Below are 20,070 nucleotides of genomic sequence, written 5' to 3'. Positions count from 1 at the left end.
CATCAAATAAATTCATTCATTCATTCATTCACACCCCTTAAAATAAAGCAAAGTGTATGCCTGGCACCCCTTGTCACATGTTGTGACGTCTACCAGTTAAACAAAAGTTTTAATAACGTTTAGAGGCTTAAGGAGATAAAATACAGTAATTTACAATAAGTAAAGCAAAGGTTTGATGAAGCTTGAAGTAAAAAGAGAAAATTCTGTGTCATAAATCTGTTTTTTTCTGTTGCACTATTCTGTCCTATCATCTTGCAACCCCTTTGATTAATCCAATGGCCCCCAGGTTGGGAACCACTGTCTTAGGTGCATTTTGAAAAAAATAATGTCCAAGGTAGACTTAACAATGAAGGACACTACATCAGCATATCTGCAGCAGAGGCAAACCTGCTTCCTTTAATAAATACATTAAGCAAAATATATGTGTTGGAACAGTTCATGCTGTCACTGTTCCATAAGTATGAACACCTCTACATCGGTTCAATCATGGCGACATTTTTAGAGAGATGACAACAATGTCCTGGTCCTAAATGACCTCTTTCTCTGTGAGGAAAAAAGCAGAAGTCCAGACTCTGTGTTGAACAGGGTGTGAGGTGGTTGAATGCTGTGTTTATTGATGATGCTTTAATGCCACTCCTGATTGTGTGAGCTAGACATTTATCATCAGTTTTACATGTGTAAAAACAACAACTCCAGATTCCTGGATGAATTTGAAATCTTCCTCTATTTTACAGAGAGCACTAGTTGCTAAGGTATGATTTTCCATGATGAATGGTGACTGAATAACTAAACACAAATAAGACTCATTAATCATGTATAAATTAAGATAAAAACACAGTTTTGCCCAGTCACAGCTTTCTTTCCGCCATTATTTCTTCTTCTTCTCCTGAGTGGCGTTGAACCACGAGTCTAAAAGCTTTTTCATGTAATATAACTGCCATGCGTGCACTTGTACAGCAACCACCATGACTAGGTACATAACAGTCACTGCAGAGAAGCCAAAAATGAAACGGTAGGCCTTCCCATGGCGGTAGAGCTGCTGTGCTACAGGAAACATCTCCATTCCACCATAAATAAGAGGTGCCACAGAAAACAGCCCTGCACTGATCATGGATATGACCAGGTAGCTGATATTGTTCTTTGGAAGTGACAGGCTGCTACAGAGCAGAGGGAGGATGCTGAGCAGGTAGGGGTACTCCCACTGGTACGGCATGGACACTGTGTCATGTGACACCAGGTTTAAGTGGCTGACAGTCACTTGTGCAGCCACCAGGAGCCAGATCAGAAGATGGACTATGTTTAACTTGCGCACCTCTGACTTCAAGGAAGCACTGCAAAACAAATAGCGGACAGAGAGTCAGAGATTCTTGAAGACATTGTAGCTATTCAGAGATAACATTCATATCAAAAGTTTGATATCAAACATAGAGTTACTTGCCTCATCTGGTAATGTGGGGCCACCTTCTCTCTGTGTTTAAAGTCACTTCCATTGGTGCCAACAGCTCTGGGGCCAACGCGTGATGTCATGTTGAGAAAACCTATTGGTGCACAAAACAAATTGTATTCCAGCAGAAAAGCTTAACACAACTAGGACTGCAACTAACATTTATTTTAATAATCAAATAATCAAGTAATCATTTGTTCTGTAAAATGTCAAATAGTACAAAATAATGGTCATTATAATTTCCTGAGAACCACCATGATGTCTACAAATTGCTTGTTTGACGGACAAATGAACAATCCAAAAATATTACAGATATTGAAAGATGCTTCATTAACTTTCACATAAGACAAAAGAAAGAGGCAAATCCTTACTAGCTGGAACTAGGCCTATGTAATATTTGGCATTTTTAGCATTTGATTACCAAAACTGTTGCCAATCAATTATCTGTCAGTCGACTGATAGATTAATCCAATATTTGTTTCAGTTCTAGACACACAGCAGCTGATATTTTAACCTGCTCATCTCTCAATTTGACTGCTATCAAATGATGCTATTGGAAGAGAAAAGAAAGTCAAGCAAATAAAACCTGACACGATATCAGCCATTATGTCTACTTTTTTATATAAAAGCGATAACAGCTACTGGATTTGAAAAGGACTAATTTAATACAGATTAGTTGGGCTGTATAGCAGCCTAGCGTTAATTAGCTGCTGCTGCTGCTAGCTAACCTAATTCAGCATTACCTTTTGACACATACGTACGAGCCTATAAAGTAGGTTAACGCCGTTTCATTATCATCATTAACAGTGGAGTGTTACATCTCCAGATTTACATTTAGCTCGCTAACAATGCTTACTTACAATGCGTATTTCCGTGTTTCTTGTCAAGCTCGTTGTTTGAAATTGCTTTAACAAAAGATGAGATGAATGAATGTTGCAAAGAGCTGTGCGCATGCGCATGATCTCTGTTTTAAAGACCTCCCACCGCAGCATCAGCACCTCTCCTCACAGCACACAGCTGAGATCCTGACGCCCAGTCAGTTATGATGTAAAACGAGAACTACAGACTGAAAGGACTGCTTAATGTTCCCTAGAAGCCATTTAATGATTTAAACTTTGTTGTCTTGATTTATTGAATGGACGGATTAATTAATTAAGGCTGTTTAACACAGCCTCTGATTTGCTGGATAATTTTATTAAACACACTAGGAAACTGTAGGAATATACACATTAAAAATCAGTGGGTTAAATTTTACCCAGTTTGGATCACTACAGCATTAACACAACACTGGGTAAATGTCACCCAGACAGCCACTCAAGATAAGGTGTTGTTTTGACCCAGTATAAGTGTTACTTTTTATTTTACTGTTGTGTTACTAAATCTTTATAACTACTCTGCTCTTTTTAAACATGCATGTCACAGTTTGTTATTCACTGTTAATAACTTGCGTGTCTTTTGAATGTCATATAAACATCATTTTGTACAAGAAACAATAAATCTGTGGCCGTTTTTAGCTACAGTTTGTTGTGTGCAACACTGGGTCAAAATATCACATTACTACTGGGGAAAGTTAAACCAATGTTGTGTTGGTGCTATATTGATCCAAACTGAGTACAAGAAGTGATTTTTAGTGTGTACAAAACAAAACTGAGATAATGAAGTCCCCACCTTAAAGCCTTAACCATGTCAGATGTTGTGGTTTGTGCTGTATATTCACAAAACAAACTTTCAGCTAAATTAGCACAAACCCTTTGCCATAGAGGTACAGTATGAAGCCCGGTTCAGGGACATTTGCCCACTTTGTCTGGTTGGTAATACAGCCTTGCTTGTGGGAGATAATTTCACTGACATAAATTGTACAGCATGAGCTGATGAAGGGAAGGCTGAGATGTGCAGTCAAAGTTGTTGTTCTTGCCTACCAGTTAATGCAGTCATCATGAGGGGAACAATTTAAAGCTGGAATGGATATCTTTACACGTGGTGTAACTACAGCAAAAATGACTCAGCAGTGTCTTGGATGTTACATTATCTTATCATACCTTATCATTACCTTATCATTGTTGCTGGCATCCAACTCTCCAACAGACTGAAATGTCATCAACCAACCAAGAAACTTTTACATGATGATATCACACTTCACTGGAAGTATGAACGAGATCAAGTATGACCTGACAATCCTGTCAACATTTTTCAGTACACTTGGATGAGGATGAGCTCCTGCAGTGATTTTAATCAAGTAGTTTTCTGTTACTGTACCAGCATCAGTTGAATGGGTTTAATTTGCTTTCTGTGAGCTTAGAAATACAAAATGTCAATGGCAGTTTTTTAATTAAGAAATTTTATTTAGAAAAAAACAACATAGACAACAATAACATGTGAAACATAAAGACATAAGTTCTTTGGTTACACTGACAATATTAGCACCATGGTTAAAAGGATAAATATGTATTTTCCTTTAAAGTTTTCATGCTTGAAAAAGTCTTTTCATACAGTCAAAATAATAAATTATTGACATAATTGTTGTATGAATTGCTGCAATATTCACTAAGTACTCACTTAGACTCCATTGTTTTTGATCCATTTTAAAGGCAAATTTAGTTTATATTCTCCGCAAATCTGCCAGTGAGACATCCTAATGAAACAGACCCAGGTTACTGTGAAACTGCCATTACAAGTAAAAATGTAACATATGATTCTAATTCAAAATCTTGGCTTACAAAACAGTAACAGAATATAATCAGCATACAGTAAGTAAGAATACATCAGGTAACAATTTACCTCTGAAATGGTTTTGATGTGTTTTGAAATAAAAGTCAAATGCAAAGTTATTGGATCGAATCTTTAGAGATTTGTTTGACTTTTCTTCCAACAGCAGGATGGACTTGAACACTGCATAGTACCTGTTGAGTATTATATTGTAGTAGAACTGTTCATCTGTACATATTCACAGGCAGGGTCTGTGCTTTCTGACATTTACCACGTGTGAGTTATATTTGTATAGTACAGTTTATTTAGTCACAGAGAAATGCTGTACGCTTTTTCATATACTGTGGTGTAGTGTTTAATGTAGTGTAAAGAGTGGTTTTCACAATTCTGGGCCAAATGATGTGGTTGTTTGACCTCTGTGATTTTAAATAAACAAGTTTCTTTACAGCACTATTACACCCATAAACCTGTACAGCTGATTTGCCCATTGTTCCCACTACATGTGTTAAAAATCCCCTGCAGCATCATAGCTATTGAGAGCAGGCCTAAGCAAGCATTAAGACAAAATTAACGTAACATTCTTACTCTTTGAAGCTTACTCATGGGAGAAATTGTCAGTCAGCAACACATTTGCTAAGGTAATATTTCATGTGTGTCATTATCTAATTTTAATCTTTTAATTGTAATTTTATGTAGTCACTGCCCAAATGTACACCATCCTACGTCCATTAACAGTGAAACACTAATAACTGGTACATGTAGTGCCATCACACACTTTCAAATTTACTTTCATATCCTTCCATTTTGTAGATGTAATTGAAGTTGTGCCCACACTGGATTTAAAAAATTGATTCATCCCTACCTAACTTTCCCTGAAAAACTGCTACATTTATTGAGGAAGCTAAAACAAATGCAGCCTTATGAGTTTTATGGTACAATACTGAAAGTGTATAACATTTAATTGAAATTCTTATAATAGTTTAGACATTGTTCATTTGGAATATTGTTCATGTGTGATATAATTGACACAATACTGGTAAAAAGATAAATACTTATTTATTTCTAATTTAGGTAATCCACTAGGAATTCATGAGAATCAGAAATAATCCATTCAACCAAGATTGTATAAAAATTAAGGCTACACAACCGGAAAATTCTTTCTTCTAAAACACCTACGAACTACAACAATACCAACCTTCAATGAACCGTCATTCCTATTTTACATTCTTGCCATTATCAATCAATACAAAAACTGTATTTACACAAAGGTATGCATGAAAAAATATAAATTTCCTACCAAAGTGAATATGTCTTCATGTTTTCTGTTGTGTTTCACATTATTTGCCACATGGGGTAGCTGCCAGTTTTGAAATGAGGAGCAGGGACACTGTTGCAATAGTGTAACTGGAATTATACTGTTTGTTTTCTCTCATTTTCCCTTCATGTGTTGATACATACTGTAATTACAAATTGCACTCTTATGTTTTTTGACTAATGAAAGTAAGTAATATTTGAGGTGTTCTTTGAATGCCTTTTCACACATTCTTTTACATCTTCAGAGCTGTAACAAATTGCACAGGGCTATATGGCTCTACAGTATTAAAGCTGCTGTATATACAGAACATCACACTTCAGATTTCCCTTGAGATATTTTATCCTGGCCTCTCATCTTTACTGACAAGATTAACAGATTGTTGACTTTAAAATGAAAAGACAATAATCATGTTTTATATCACAGAAAACCGTGCTCCCATTTGTGCTCCGCTCAGACTAAAGCCGGACTTACATCGGATATAACAAATACCCAGAAAAGGAGGAGTGCACATACTGCCCAGCATAAAGTCCTGCGGCCTGATCTGAGGGCAGCTGAATATACACAGTGTCCCCAGGTTGTAAAGGTAATACTGCGCTCCCTGATGCTTGATCTAGGAAACTCTTTTTGTATTCATCGTATGTATACATCACTGGCTCATTGTTCCTCATCAAAGCCACCCACACATTACCTCCTTTGCAATGAATGTGGTAGGCAAAGTAATAAATGCCAGGCATGTCACAAGTGAAAATTCCTGTTTGGGGGTTGTAGTTTTGGCGACCATTGTACAAGAGCTTGTCAAATACTACTGGAGTGTCCACAGGTGGAAAGGGGGTTGTTGCTATAGCTGTGAATGCCGGCATTTCCAACCCACTAGCACCCATGACTTCTGCCCCAGTGCCTCCATACTTCTTCTTACCATAACCACCAGCTTTAACACCATCTAGTCCAGGGCCCATCTCAGAGAGCACTCCAGCCATGTCAGGAGACAGACCAGGTAATCCAGGTGGGCCTGGTGGTCCAGGAGGGCCAGGCTGACCACGTTGTCCAGTGGGTCCTGATGGACCTTCTTTCCCTTGGGGTCCTATGGGACCAGGAAGACCTGGACTCCCCTCTCCTGTGATGCCTGGTGGACCAGGTTGGCCGCTATCTCCTTTTGGCCCAGGAAGACCAGGAGGCCCAATTGGTCCTGCTGCACCATCCATTCCAGGGATTCCTTTAGGACCCTGGGGTCCCACTTCACCAGGTAATCCACTGAGTCCTTTCGGCCCAGGAATTCCAGGAGGACCAGGGGGACCAGGTAGACCTTTATGCCCACCGTCTCCTTTCGGACCACTCGGTCCTGGTGGACCTCTTGGACCTGGCTCTCCACGTTCCCCAGGCAGACCATCCTTACCAGGTATCCCAGGGGGACCACTTTCACCCTGGGCTCCATCAAGCCCTTTAGGTCCTCCCTCTCCACAGTCCCCTTTTGGACCAGGTGCACCTAAACCTCCTGGTGGTCCCATAGGGCCTGGAGGACCTGGAGGACCATTTGGTCCAGGGGGTCCAAGCATACCAGGTAGTCCTCCATGGCCCTTATCTCCTTTCAGTCCTGGAGGTCCAGGTGGCCCACCCATACCTTTATCACCTTTTGGTCCTGGGAGTCCTGGTTTACCAAATCCAGGCAGTCCTGGCTTTCCTGGCAAGCCTGGTGGTCCTGGATGACCTTTCCCACCTGGTAATCCAGGCTGTCCTGGCAGGCCATTTTGACCTGGTTTTCCTTGGCCAGGTAGACCTGGTGGGCCAGGCTCTCCTCCTTCACCAGGTAGCCCAGCTGGTCCCTTTTCTCCAGGATGACCTTTCTCTCCTGGTGGTCCTTGTGGGCCTGGCATCCCATTCAACCCAGGTTTTCCAAAACCAGGCAGCCCTCTTGGGCCAGCAGGTCCTGGGGGCCCTGGAAGCCCTTTGTGACCAGGTTGTCCCGGCTGGCCCATTCCTTTGTCTCCTTTGGGTCCCGGTAATCCTGGTAGTCCTGGCAGACCTTTGTGACCTGGCTCTCCTTTGGGTCCTGGTTGGCCTGGCAATCCTTGTACACCTGGTTTACCTATTCCTGGTAGCCCAGGTGGTCCTGGTGGACCCTGAGGCCCTGGCTGTCCAGCTGGCCCTTCTTCACCCCTTGGGCCCATTTCTCCTTGTGGTCCAACCTCACCATTTCCCCCTGGTTTGCCTGGTAGTCCTGGCAAACCTGGTTTACCTACTCCAGGCTCTCCTGGTGGACCGGGAGGTCCTGATCTCCCTGCTGGTCCTGGCTGTCCATTTCCTGGAGGTCCAGGTGGTCCTGCAGGTCCTGCAGGTCCCTCAGGTCCAGGTGGCCCAGCTGGGCCTTGCCCTCCTTGAGGAATACCCTCAGCACCACTGGGGACTGTCTGACCTGTGAGAAATGAGCAACCAGAACTGATGAATTTGAAAATACATGAGCAAAATGTGGTAGTTTGGTTGCCACACACACACACACACACACACACACACACACACACACGCACACAATCGACATACAGTTGGGTGTAAAAACACTTACCCATAAATATTTCTTTTCTGACACTTGAAGAAACAATATAAGCAATGACATGTGCTTGTCATGCTTCAGCAGGTCATTTCACATTCTAAAACAAAATCTAAATGTATATGTTTTAGAAATTTGTTGGTTACTGTTTGTTTAAAATGTTGACTTTCTCACCTTTGTCTTGTCCACCATTATAGCTGATACCTTTACGAGCATTTTCTTTGCCCTTGAGCATGGGCATCTGGGGTAGCTCCTTCCTGTAGTGGGGATACTGCATATAGGGCACCTCTTTGCCATGGTACTGTTGCTGGGGAAAGCCTTCTTTGGCCACGCCCATGTGTTGGAGGTGCTGCATGGGCTGGTATGGCTGAGGGTGTTGCTTGTGTCCATAGTATGCCCCACCACTCACATAAGTAAGAACTACAAGCTGTAGCAGTGTCCGGAAGAGGGGGGCAGGGAGGGGAGGCATGGCCAAGGCCTGTACAGAAGGTAGAGGAGAAAATATGTATTAAGATCCTTTTCCTTTTAGATCAAACATTGGTGTAGTATCAATCTAAGATTTCTTGAAATATCATTAATGTCTTCAAGTGTGAGTCTAGTGTATGGCCTCATTTGCAAAGTGCAGACAAAAGGAGGCCACACTCTGTCTCCCTCTGCTGCATTTACCTTGGAACTACACAATGCCAAGGTGGACTGGTTTTTCAGTTGCACTTAGAATGTGTGCTTGCAGCATGTCAACTATGTAATATTGTCATAGATGTCAGGGATCATTGGGCTATTTCTTTGCTCAACTTCGGTATTGGTGCATCAAAATAGATCAAATTAAAGGAGTAAATAGGTCCTTTAAGTGTATACCATTTACATTTGATTAAAGTAGACATCTGTACCACAAACTAAGCACTCACAGGCTAAGCATGGATGAACTGTAGTTAGTACAGTTGTCCACAAGAGGGAGCCACAGTAAATACCAGACAGAATATTAAATTTATACTGATGTCAATTTGTTGGGCTGAAACTTCCCCTGCAAGAATTTTTAGAAAACAAATTTTGAGCAGAAAAAATGTGATGCCTTTGGGACAACTGTTTAAATACCACTGCCACAATTACCTACCACCTAAATGACAACACAAAGGTGCCATTATGCTGATGTATATATTATTACAGGGTGTAATAATTTAGTCGTAATTGTCTACGGATAATGTATCATACATGATGTATAGGATTTACATGGCCTGAATGCATGACAGGAGAATGGAGAATATGCAAGAATATATATTAATGGCCTGACACTATTTTTTTTTCTTTTTATCTGCATTACTGCAATGTATTCAGACAGACAATGAAAATCATCATTAAAAGTCAAGTGAGATGATGAGACTAGAAGGTGCACAGAAGTAATAAGAAATATCAGCCTCCTACAAGTGCTTGTCAGAAGTACAAACAACACACTTCCCCCCTCAAACCTCAAAACAGTGCTTGTCCTCTCAGCTAAACACCAGTGAGGAAGAACCCGTTGATGTGACGATGCCTGCTTGATGTCTTTTTTCTCTGTTTGGCCTGCATTCAGATGTCTGGCTGAACAAGTACATTTTTGAGCAAACAGAGTTACGGTCCAGCTGTGCAGTTCAGACTATATGCCTTACACCCATTATTTATCCCCTAAGCTTTCTGCAAGGTGAAGGGGTTTTCTTTGGCTCCACAGTTATTGAATAAGGCCCTCAGCTGCTCCTCTGAGTGGTTTACTTCTGTTATTCTGTCATTCTTTACAACTGATATTTCCATCTCAGTGTCAGTCTACTCATCCCCTGCCACACTCTCCACCCAGGTTCAACACACGATCACTCCCATTTTTATTATAGCCAACTCATGTGAGGTTTTTCTAATTCAAATCCCAAACCATATCCTTACTGTCCACTCCATCACCGGCTCTTTAGATCTTTGACCTTTTCTCAGTGGACTGGTGATTTTGACATGACCATGCCACTGTCTCCCCTGATGAGAGCTGGCCTTTGAAGGAAGCTAACCCAGTTTCTATGGTGGCAAAAGTCAGACATGCCAAAGAGCCCAGAATAATGTCACTGAGTTTTCCCAATGAGAGATGGAATTTATGTTTGCCCACTGTTCCCAGTATCCTCATCAACAATGTGAAGCTGTGAGATCTAAAGACAATTTATAAGTGGAGGGAATGGACGAGTATTACACTGTTCTCTAACTGTGAGGTGTGTCACAGGCTAAACTGAGCATCAAGCGTTTCCCATTCTATGTGTGAGGATTAGTTTAGATTTCCATGCTATGGAGGCCAATACAAGCTAATAGAGATAGAGTGATAATAGAAATATACAGAGGCAAGACAAGCCTTGAAGATGTTTCAGTTATGGAAGACACATTCAGATAACATCTAACTAAATAAATTAGCAAATGGATGGTTAATAATAATAACACATTTTATTTATAGAGTGCTTTTCAGGGTACTCAAAGACACTTTACATTAGTTAAAATGCTTTATCATCAGTATAGTAATTTTTAAAATTAATTTCTCTGTACCAACAAAGAGCATCAATAGTTCTTTACAGAGGGTGACACATATACTTGCATGTATACTGCAAGCAGGAAACAAATGAAAGACCTCTAAGAGTTGGGTGGTGAGCGTTAGAAGAAAGAGGTGCATTGATCCTGAGACATTTGTCAGGGCAAAATATTCAGACACACTTTTGCCAACAAACACTCAGAGTCCAGAAATCCAGCAAAAGTGTCACAGAGCCTATGAGTGTTTTGAGGTTTCGTGAGGAAGGTGTAAATGTTCACCAACTATCTACTGGCATGCCGAACACAGACACTTTCATTATTATAACAGAAGAAGTACTATAACAAGACAGTCAGATCATACAGCTGAACAATTTTGATTTAATTATGAACAACATCTCATTTTTGTCATTACTGGGATAATGGCAATACAATGGTAATATGATAATTCAAATTTTTATTTTATTCACAGCTTTATCAAAACACAAAATTTATGTGTGTGAAATATTGCCGCTTTGGTCCATATTCATGGTAGCAGGGAATAGCTTATCATTAGGTATGCTTCAATTATTACAAAAATATTAGTAATAATGGCACTGAGGGAAGCCTGCATCCAGTGCACTTTTGACAAATACACTTTCCTAACAAAATCACCAAACAGTTGAGATGAGATGACAAAAGCAATGTTGACCATGTTTTCTCTGGCCAGCCTAAAACTTGTTATTTAACAGAAAATGTAAATGACATAATAATGTAATGGTATGATAGTTTATAAATAAGCTTTCTTAGTGATTTCAGAAAAGCAAAGAGACAACAGGGTCCTCAGTAATATCCAACACATTAGAAATAACACATGATACATAATGATACATAATGTAAGTGTGTGCCCAAACATGACCGTGTATACATACATAAAAAGGTTTAAGTAAATAAATGTGACAGTTTCACTAGCTTGTAGGAAGGTCCCAGCTCAGTGTCAGTACGTGTGTGTGTTTTTAAAGGGGTGGAAATATTCTGACAAAAAACTTGCGACTACAGATCAGAAGGACCGAACAACGAGGGTCTGTTCAGTGTCACATAGCAACACCATAACGTCGTCATGGTGATCACATAGTGATGGAAACACCTTCTGTCTTTACCTGGTGTGCTTTTCTCTAACACATTATTCAACATAAGTGTTACCTCCCAAGTGACTTATTCATACAGTAGGGTCACTTTCAGACTCTGACATAAACATTAACCAGCAATTTCCACATCTTAACTTGTTATTAGAGAAAACAAAAAAAGAAGGCTGTAGTTCCAACAAAGTGACTGCAAAGAAGCTTGTTACACCTGTTCAATTTATTTTTAAGCGCCAGTGTCTTCCCTCTATCTGTATCCACACAGATGGCAGACATGAAGTCACTTATAGAGTAAACGTGCCACAGCTGTGTGCAGACATGGCGTGAGCAGCGTGTTGTGAGTAGTTTCTCACGTTTGTAGGATTTACAGTTTAATTTTTCCACACACTGGTGCAAAATCAATTTAACTCCACATGATGACTTTCTGACAAGCAGTGGTTTGTAACAGTGACTAAACTGAAACAGCAACCGTGTTTTACATTTTCATGCCAGGCAGATGTCATCAGTGTGTCACGCACTTCACACATGTTTCCATACTGGTTTGCTTATGAGACACACATGCACACATACAGAGGAGATTGTAGAAAAAAGAACAATGGACATTTATTTGTGCAATTATAGATCACAGCTGGGGCCATTTTAACACCAAGTTGAAGCTGTTTTTAAAAAATGATCAGGCATGTATTCATGGGTGATCAGATGACTTTCTCTGAATGAATGGTACATGTATTAAAAAAAAAATAATTCTAAAATCATTTTGACATGTCACAGTAGGAGTTTACCAGTTTAGCACAGATGTAAATAATAAAAATAATGCTTCACATTCAGGGTCCTAGTATTGTGATATCAATTAGTAACACTTTTCCTATGGAAAGTCAAAATGATGAAAATTGTCCAATAGAAAAAGTCCTATTACTTGTGTATTGTATGTATTCTTTTATTGCACTGTATATGATTTTTTTCCCCAAGCCCATTTAGGGGCAACAATTGCAAATTTGCTCAGGTTATGGATGCTACCATATGTGTAGAATATTCAGTAATATATTCTTATATTCTTATAAATCAGTCAGTATATAAAGAAAATCCTAAAAAAAAAAAAAGAAATATATGGTTATAAAATGAAATGCACTACTTTTCACACCTGCCACATCTCATTACCTTGAGTGAGTTCTGTCACTGAAATTAAATATATAATAAATTAGCCCAGGGGGACATGCGGCTACATCTGCTGCCAGAATCATGTGTGGCTGGTCATACACCACTAAGCTCTCAGCATGTCCTGCTTGGCCCAGACAGTCTCAAAAATAAGCAAAGTAGTCTACTATGTATGTGTATATGTGTGTGTATGTGTGTGTGTATGTGTGTGTGTATGTGTGTGTGTGTGTGTGTGTGTGTGTGTGTGTGTGTGTGTATGTGCGTGTGCCTCTGTTTCCCGACTACTTCCAGATGTCCATCTTTTTGACATTTTACATAAACGAAACACAGTAAATTGTCCATCAGGTGTGCAACGTGAGAAAGGACTCATGGGCATCATATGTCTATAAGCTGTTGTTTTTTGCTGACTTTTCCTTCACCCTGCGGAAGTTGAGGTGTTGGCCACTGAGGTTTATATAAGCTTCGATCACCAGAATCTCATTAAAACCGCAGCAGCTGTGCAACCCTCCTGAACAAATGTGTAAAGAAAGAATAAGGCTATCAAAACTACAGTATGTTGTAATGAACACCAGCTTCCTTAATACTTCTGATTTACCATTACATGCTGGAAGGAGATAGTGAGGGAACACTAAACACAGATATTTTCATTAGGCAGCCTCAAACATGATTTTTAAAATTATTCACTGCAAAAAAGTTTCAAATTTAAAATATTTTTTAAAAGAGAAAACTGAAAGTTATTGAGGCAAGTTTGTTTGCTTGGGAATGACTTATTTTCTGCATATGATATGATGCTTATTAGTGCTATCATTAAACATAGTAATAAGGGTGTAATTATTATATTGTGGAGATACTGTATAACTCCAAACATACTACAGGTCTGTGTAACACTGATCTCTGGAGCATTTGGTTAGTTTCAAGAGTCATATTTGGATTTAGGAGAAATTTAATAAATATTTTAATTTATTTCTGTAATGTAGGATGAGATATTATTTTGGAGTAAGAAAGGAAGGCAGGCTGCAATCATATTGCTAGTGTCAAAAATATGAAGCTCTGCACAATGTAATTCATGTAAATGTTATTAATTCCTTTGCACCTAACAATGTAGGACAGGAAATAGAGAAGAGTTAAAGATAATAAATGAGAGTGGCAGTTGGCTGATTCCTCACTTATGGAAACACACCTGGTTTTATATTGTCATAAAAGCATACACCAACTCCTACGCACACAGTGACAGATGAAAATGAGGTCAGCTGACAGACTGAGGAGTCAGTGTGCAACGTTCTTCCTCGAAAGCACTTGTTAATCTCTCCTCCCAAGCATTAGAATAAGATAGAAATATTAGTTCTGCGTAGACTATCCCCATTCCTCTAGACACATCTGTCTATACTCTCTCTTCTGTCAGATACAGACAGCTTTCTTCTCACCATCTCCCTTTGTCTCTGTGTGAACAGAGCAACGTCTGTTTGGCACCATCTTCACTCTCATTTATCTCCTCTATGTCTCCGTCTGTGTGCTTGCCCTCGCTGCCCTTTCTCTCCCTTTGGAAACATCCCGGTTCAGTGACCTGAAGCCACTCAGTGACCTTGCCGACTGCCATGGAGGTTAGGGGGCAAGACTAAACTACCTTGCAAACAGACCAAGGAAAGGAACTACAGAAAAAGTCAAACACTGATGAGATACGGGAGGTCAAATGGTATTGATCACGTGGATCTGTTGGTGTGTAAAGTGCTCCTATGTGAGCACACGTGCATGTGTATTTACCTTGCTTGCGCGGCATGGTTGTGTGTGTAAAAAAAGCATCTAGAACCTAAAATATTCACTTACTCACCCAAATTAGATTTTACTTTGTCCCTCTGGATAAAAAACAGGCAGTCTGACCAAAAGCTAGTGTTTAAATCCCACTGAACATGTTTGGCAAACCACTCTGCCTTCCTCCCCTGCACCGCAAACCATTAACAAATTTATACTTAAGCCAGCAGTACCCTTGCACTCAATCTTGGTAACTCTACTGACGTTGTGGTTTCTCAGTGAAAGGGAAAAACATTTGCAGCTCCTCGGCTCCCTAAACGCAGCTTTTATCACAAAGCACACCTCGTAAAATTAACACCTCTTCAAGTCACGCTGCAAATGTCCTCGTTCAAACAAACCAGGGGAATACAGCTACTCCGCACACACACACACACAAACACATATACACACACGTACCCTGCCACAGCTGTGCAGCTAAATGACCAAAGTGTTTACCTCCTCCCCTCTGCTTTACCCAACCATCATTCTTGGTTTTCATAGGGTCCTTTTGTCCTTTTGTCCTCTAGGCATTCCTGACGTTTGCTGAATAATGTATACAGGAGGGTAAGATGTTGAATGTATTTGTGCACAGGACCAGCTATATTTGAGGGTCTCGTCTTCTGTAGCACTTTTCACACACTTGGTTAATACATTGATTTTGTACTATGATGCAGTGCAAAGCTAGGTAGACAAAAGGTGGAGGGAGAGAGAAATAAACTGTGCGCATGAACAGAGGAGGATTTTGTTATCAGTAGAAAATTAGGAAAAAGGAAAGTGAGGAATATTACAGTAAAAGCTTTTAGAACCTCGTGTAATAGATTCTATTTGCACACAATATGATGTGTATTTCACTGTAGGTCCCTGAACATCACGCACACAAATCAGTCCACCAGAGTCGAGCAAAGACAAAACTACGTATCAGTAATGAAAGAAGACAAAAAAAAGACCTGATCTTCATCCTAACAAAGCACTGATAACATGAGAATCAAGAAAACATTTAATATGATTTTCCTGAGGTGACTAGAAGCTCTTTGGTGAAGCCACATATCCACAGCTAATCCCACAGCACCGAAATGAAAATCTAAATCATTTCCATTACATTGTTTTCACTCAAACTAACGCAACTTAAGAATTGTGGTCTCTGTATAAGGAATCAATCTGTGAGGCAGAACTGTGTGGATTTTCTGAAAACTCACAAAACACCGTATTTCAGCTTCAAAAAGCTTGAAACAAAAATATGTCATCCCTCAGGCTCGACTTTTGAAACTTCAGATCCATTGCTCAGTTTGTGCACCCGTCCTGAATATCTGATCAGGAGTAGTGCTCCTGACTATATCCAGATCATGAAGATTTAATATTGTAATATAGTAGTAAATCATTTAATTGCTGCTGTGACTGATAAGGCACCGAATTGACGAGCAACTTCAGAGAAAGAGCATTACAAAGCAAATCAGGCCAGAGAGGCAGAGCTGCTCAGAGCCAGAGACGGTGTTTGCTCTGCAGTCTCTTCTCACCAAACTGCTGCTCTTGCCCCCATCACATACATCTGACAGTTTGGCTTCAGCTTTCTGCATGCACACACATTTGAATGTGTATTTGCTTTCAGCACAGGCATTCTCTCATAGAGGGATGTAGCACAGACTTCAGCTCTCTGGAGCCCCAGAGAAAGCAGCTTAACTAGGGATACCGTTCAGATAGCAGCCTAAAAACGCCACTCTATAGCTGGGAAGATGTTCTGTTCTGCCTGCTTCTCTGCAGGATGATGATGTGCAGAAATGATGCCATAGCTAAAAACCATATGTACGAGGCCTATGAGATGCCACGGCTGCCCAAAACTAAATCACTTAAATTCCGTCCCTCAGAAAAAAACAAACAACTGATTTTGGACTAAAATGTACATTATACATGAGAGTGTATATTGACAGTCACGTTGAATTAAAAAAAAAAAGTTATTTTGTGTGTTGCAGTGAGTCTGTGATCAACAATTCATCCAGTTCAAACACAACTTTTTAAAGGATGTATATGTATGTAGTGGAACAACACTGGACACTGAGCTAACGGAGTGCACAAGCAGTTCTTGATAGACAATAAAACAACATGCTGTGAGATAACTTTCAGCTGTACTATGTATATAAGCAGTAAAAATCACACAAGTAAACTGCTAATAGAGATTAAAATCAAGTGGATATAGTGAGAATAGTACAGTGCTTACCTTTGTGAGTGGCCGTTTATGGGGAAATAATCACTGAAGACAGACCCACAGAAAGAATAGCAGGCAGACAGACAACCACACAGAGGGAACCCTGGGATATGTGCTCATAACAGATGCACACCTTGTGGACACAGCTTATATCTGCTGTAGGGTGGAGCCACTCGGGTGGGTGGGTGGGAGAGAGAGAGAGAGGAGGAAAGAAAAGGAGGGAGGTATAGAGTGAGAGTAAATATAACCTCCTGAAAAGTTATGCCAATGCTAATTTATAGATGGATGACAATGATACAGATGGAATTTTCCCCTCATTATAATGTTGTGATGTAGTGTGTACTGTGAAAGCAGTAAATAGCAGAGTAATTCATTATTCTTGTGTATGAGACACACTGGACTGGCTGTTTAAGTTCACCTGTCCTGGCACACACCTGGGGAAAAAACTCTTAAACATTTACAGGCCAAACAGACTAAAATAAATAATACAAACAAGCGTGTGCAGAAATACAGTATGTATGCATACTCAGAGGCAGTGGTGGCAGAAGTACTCAGATCCTTTGCTTAAGTAAAAGTACCAATACAGCAATGTAAAAATACTCCATTACAAGTAAAAGTCCTGCATCAAAAATCCTACTTAAGTAAAACTACATTAGTATTAACAGCACAATGTAGTTAAAGTATTGCAGTAAAAGTAGTGCTTTGGTCCCTCTGACTGATATATTATTATATATGACATCATTAGATTATTAATACTGAAGCATCAGTGTTAGAGCAGCATGTTACTGTTCTAGCTGCTGGAGGTGGAGCTAGTTTCAACTACTGTATATACAGCTAGCTAGTTTAGTCCAGTGGTTCCCAACCCAGGGGTCGGGCCCCTCCAAAGGGTCACCAGATAAATCTCAGGGGTCGTGAGATGATTAATGGGAGAGGAAAGAAGACAAAACAAAGTTCTGATACACAAATCTGTTTTCAGTTTTGGGACTTTTTCTCTAATCTTTGATTTTTGCTGAAATATTGGATCATTTGAACATTTATTGAAATTAAACCATGTGAGAAATTTAGAGGGAAAAATCACTATTTGGTGGAGCTGTTAACAACTCATAGACATCTGAAATGTGACCCTGACTACACACTGCTTTTTGTAAGATGTCAAAAGCCAAAAAGGTTGGAAACAGGTTGGAATCTTTAACAATGTGTTGTATTTTAAAAGCTTGTTATATTATCAATTGTGTCAAATCTTCATCTGAAAAGCTGTCAGATAAATGTAGTGGAGTAGAAAGTACAATATTTCCCTCTGAAATGTAGTGGAGTGGAAGTATAAAGTAGCATCAAAGAGAAATACTCAAATAAAGTACAAGTACCTCAAAATTATACTTAAGTACAGTACTTTAGTAAATGTACTTAGTTACTTTCCACCATTGCTCAGGGGTGATAAATAATGTGACAGTTGTGATGTACATTACTTAACTGACTTAAAATTCAAAATTTGCAATCAACAAGATTAAGGAAATAAATTATGGTTTGTTGTGCTTAAACTTAAGTTATGTCATAGACCAATATTTACTATTCAAAATATGAGATAAACTAAAGACAAATGATGCTTTGCTATCAAACTCTGAAGTTGCCACAGTTCAGAAATAGTACCGATACATTTGATACAGTACATATACTGTAATGTACTGTATTTTACTTCTAATACTTACATACTTTTACTTAAGTAATATTTCCAGCACTCTCACTTATAACAGTGTGTTTTCTTTTCAGTTGTGTAATTTGAGTCTTCCCCCACTGCATACTGTATACTTATAATAACTCATAGAAAGTTTTTGTCAGAGTTTTTCTTTCAATCATGTGAGGATCATCCATCAATGTGAGTTTGCATCTGTATTCGTCTAAAAGCAGAAGGAAAAATAACATCCATGCTTTTATACCTGTCATAGCAAAAGTGTGAAAAATTGAGTCGGCATTAAATGTGGTGAAAAGCCGTCTGATGAGCACTTTAGAAGGAGCATTCAGTCTCAGCCACAGACTAAAAATATTCTTTTTCTCTGAGGTTCTTTGTTGGGTGTGATGACAGACACTTTCCAGGGCAGTTTTGACACCTGTCTACAACAACTTAGTAACTCTGACGTGTCCACACGGTAACTATATACATTATGTACATACAGCGTGACTCTCTGTACTGTACCTCTGCTGTGACTGTGTCTTCTCTTTTATTTCCTTTGCGTAAATCGCCCTGCTCTTTCCTCTCACGATTTTAGATACAGAACAGAGGCCAGCACTGTGTCGTGACTGAGGGTGGCTTAAAGTGTGCGTGTGTGTGAGAGGCAGTGGGTGCATGCGGTTCCAAAGTGACACAGTGGTGTAAAAGGGTGGATGCCCTGTTCCATCTCCAACAGCCAAGTGTCAGTTTAGTCAACTTACTGGTCCCGGCCTGATTTGTTAAATGAGGATTGACAGTCTTTTGTGATGATGCGATGATGTTCTCAGTGGTCTCACAAATTTTGTTGCTGTTTGAATGTATGCAACATAGTAAGGAACATCAGTCTCTCTATATTATCTGTGTGAAAATGCTCTAAAGTCGTTGTCCTTCATTAATGAGGTAATCAGTTTGAAGCTACATAACTATGATGTCTATATACAGTACCAGTCAAAAGTTTGGACACACCTTCCAATTCACTTGAATGAGAAAGTGTACTGTATGTAATGTAATCCACAACTTCCAGTTCAAATACTAAAATGCAGTTTTCATCTCTATGGAGCTTAGCTTGTAATTGTTCTCTACCCGCCCACTCAAACACAAAACTCATATAAATGCAATAAATGCACCACAAACTCTTTCGCTCTCACACATACACAGTCACACACTTTGAGTTGTGGTGTGAAAGGTACACGATAGCCAGGGGGTAATGAGTTGTGTGTGTTTGCCCTCGTGCTTCAATTCTCTTCCTGTTCCATTAATGAAGCCTCAATGGGCCTAACAACGGCCTCTCACCAGCCGCTTTGCACCTGTTGTACTGTATACTGCTGCACGTGAAAGTAGACCCTGCGTACAGATGTAGTCCTGTTATTCTCAGACTATCACACGCCCTACTTTGATTCATGTCAGCATTCAGTTTGTTCTTGTTCTTGATGAAGTCCACGACTTATAGTTAACTTAAAGCTGCATAAATCAATATTTTCATATTAAAAAAGGACAAAATTACTATGTGTAATGTGAAAGGTGTCACTCTTAGAGGAGAACCTATAAATAATTATTATCCGACTTGACAG

The 20,070-nt window shown here is 39.7% G+C and overlaps 2 protein-coding genes across 2 annotated transcripts; both read right to left on the bottom strand.

Moving 5' to 3' along the window:
- Positions 1-371: 371 nt before the first annotated feature.
- Positions 372-2,394, bottom strand: jagn1a (jagunal homolog 1a). The gene is made up of 3 exons (XM_042426696.1): positions 2,305-2,394; positions 1,439-1,538; positions 372-1,331 (listed from the first exon to the last, which is right to left on the bottom strand). Exons 2-3 carry the CDS (start codon positions 1,525-1,527, stop codon positions 869-871), a joined length of 552 nt encoding a protein of 183 aa, XP_042282630.1. The 5' UTR covers positions 1,528-1,538; positions 2,305-2,394; the 3' UTR covers positions 372-868.
- A 3,196-nt stretch (positions 2,395-5,590) lies between these two features.
- On the bottom strand, positions 5,591-16,168 carry col8a1a (collagen, type VIII, alpha 1a). The gene is made up of 3 exons (XM_042426783.1): positions 16,109-16,168; positions 8,182-8,485; positions 5,591-7,875 (listed from the first exon to the last, which is right to left on the bottom strand). Exons 1-3 carry the CDS (start codon positions 16,166-16,168, stop codon positions 5,933-5,935), a joined length of 2,307 nt encoding a protein of 768 aa, XP_042282717.1. The 3' UTR covers positions 5,591-5,932.
- Between the last annotated feature and the right edge of the window lie 3,902 nt (positions 16,169-20,070).

This window comes from Thunnus maccoyii, chromosome 11, assembly GCF_910596095.1.
Source record: "Thunnus maccoyii chromosome 11, fThuMac1.1, whole genome shotgun sequence".
NCBI classification, from domain to species: Eukaryota; Metazoa; Chordata; class Actinopteri; order Scombriformes; family Scombridae; genus Thunnus; species Thunnus maccoyii.
The sequence above is the reverse complement of the archived record's forward strand: the minus strand, read 5'-3'. Positions and strand labels throughout refer to the sequence as shown.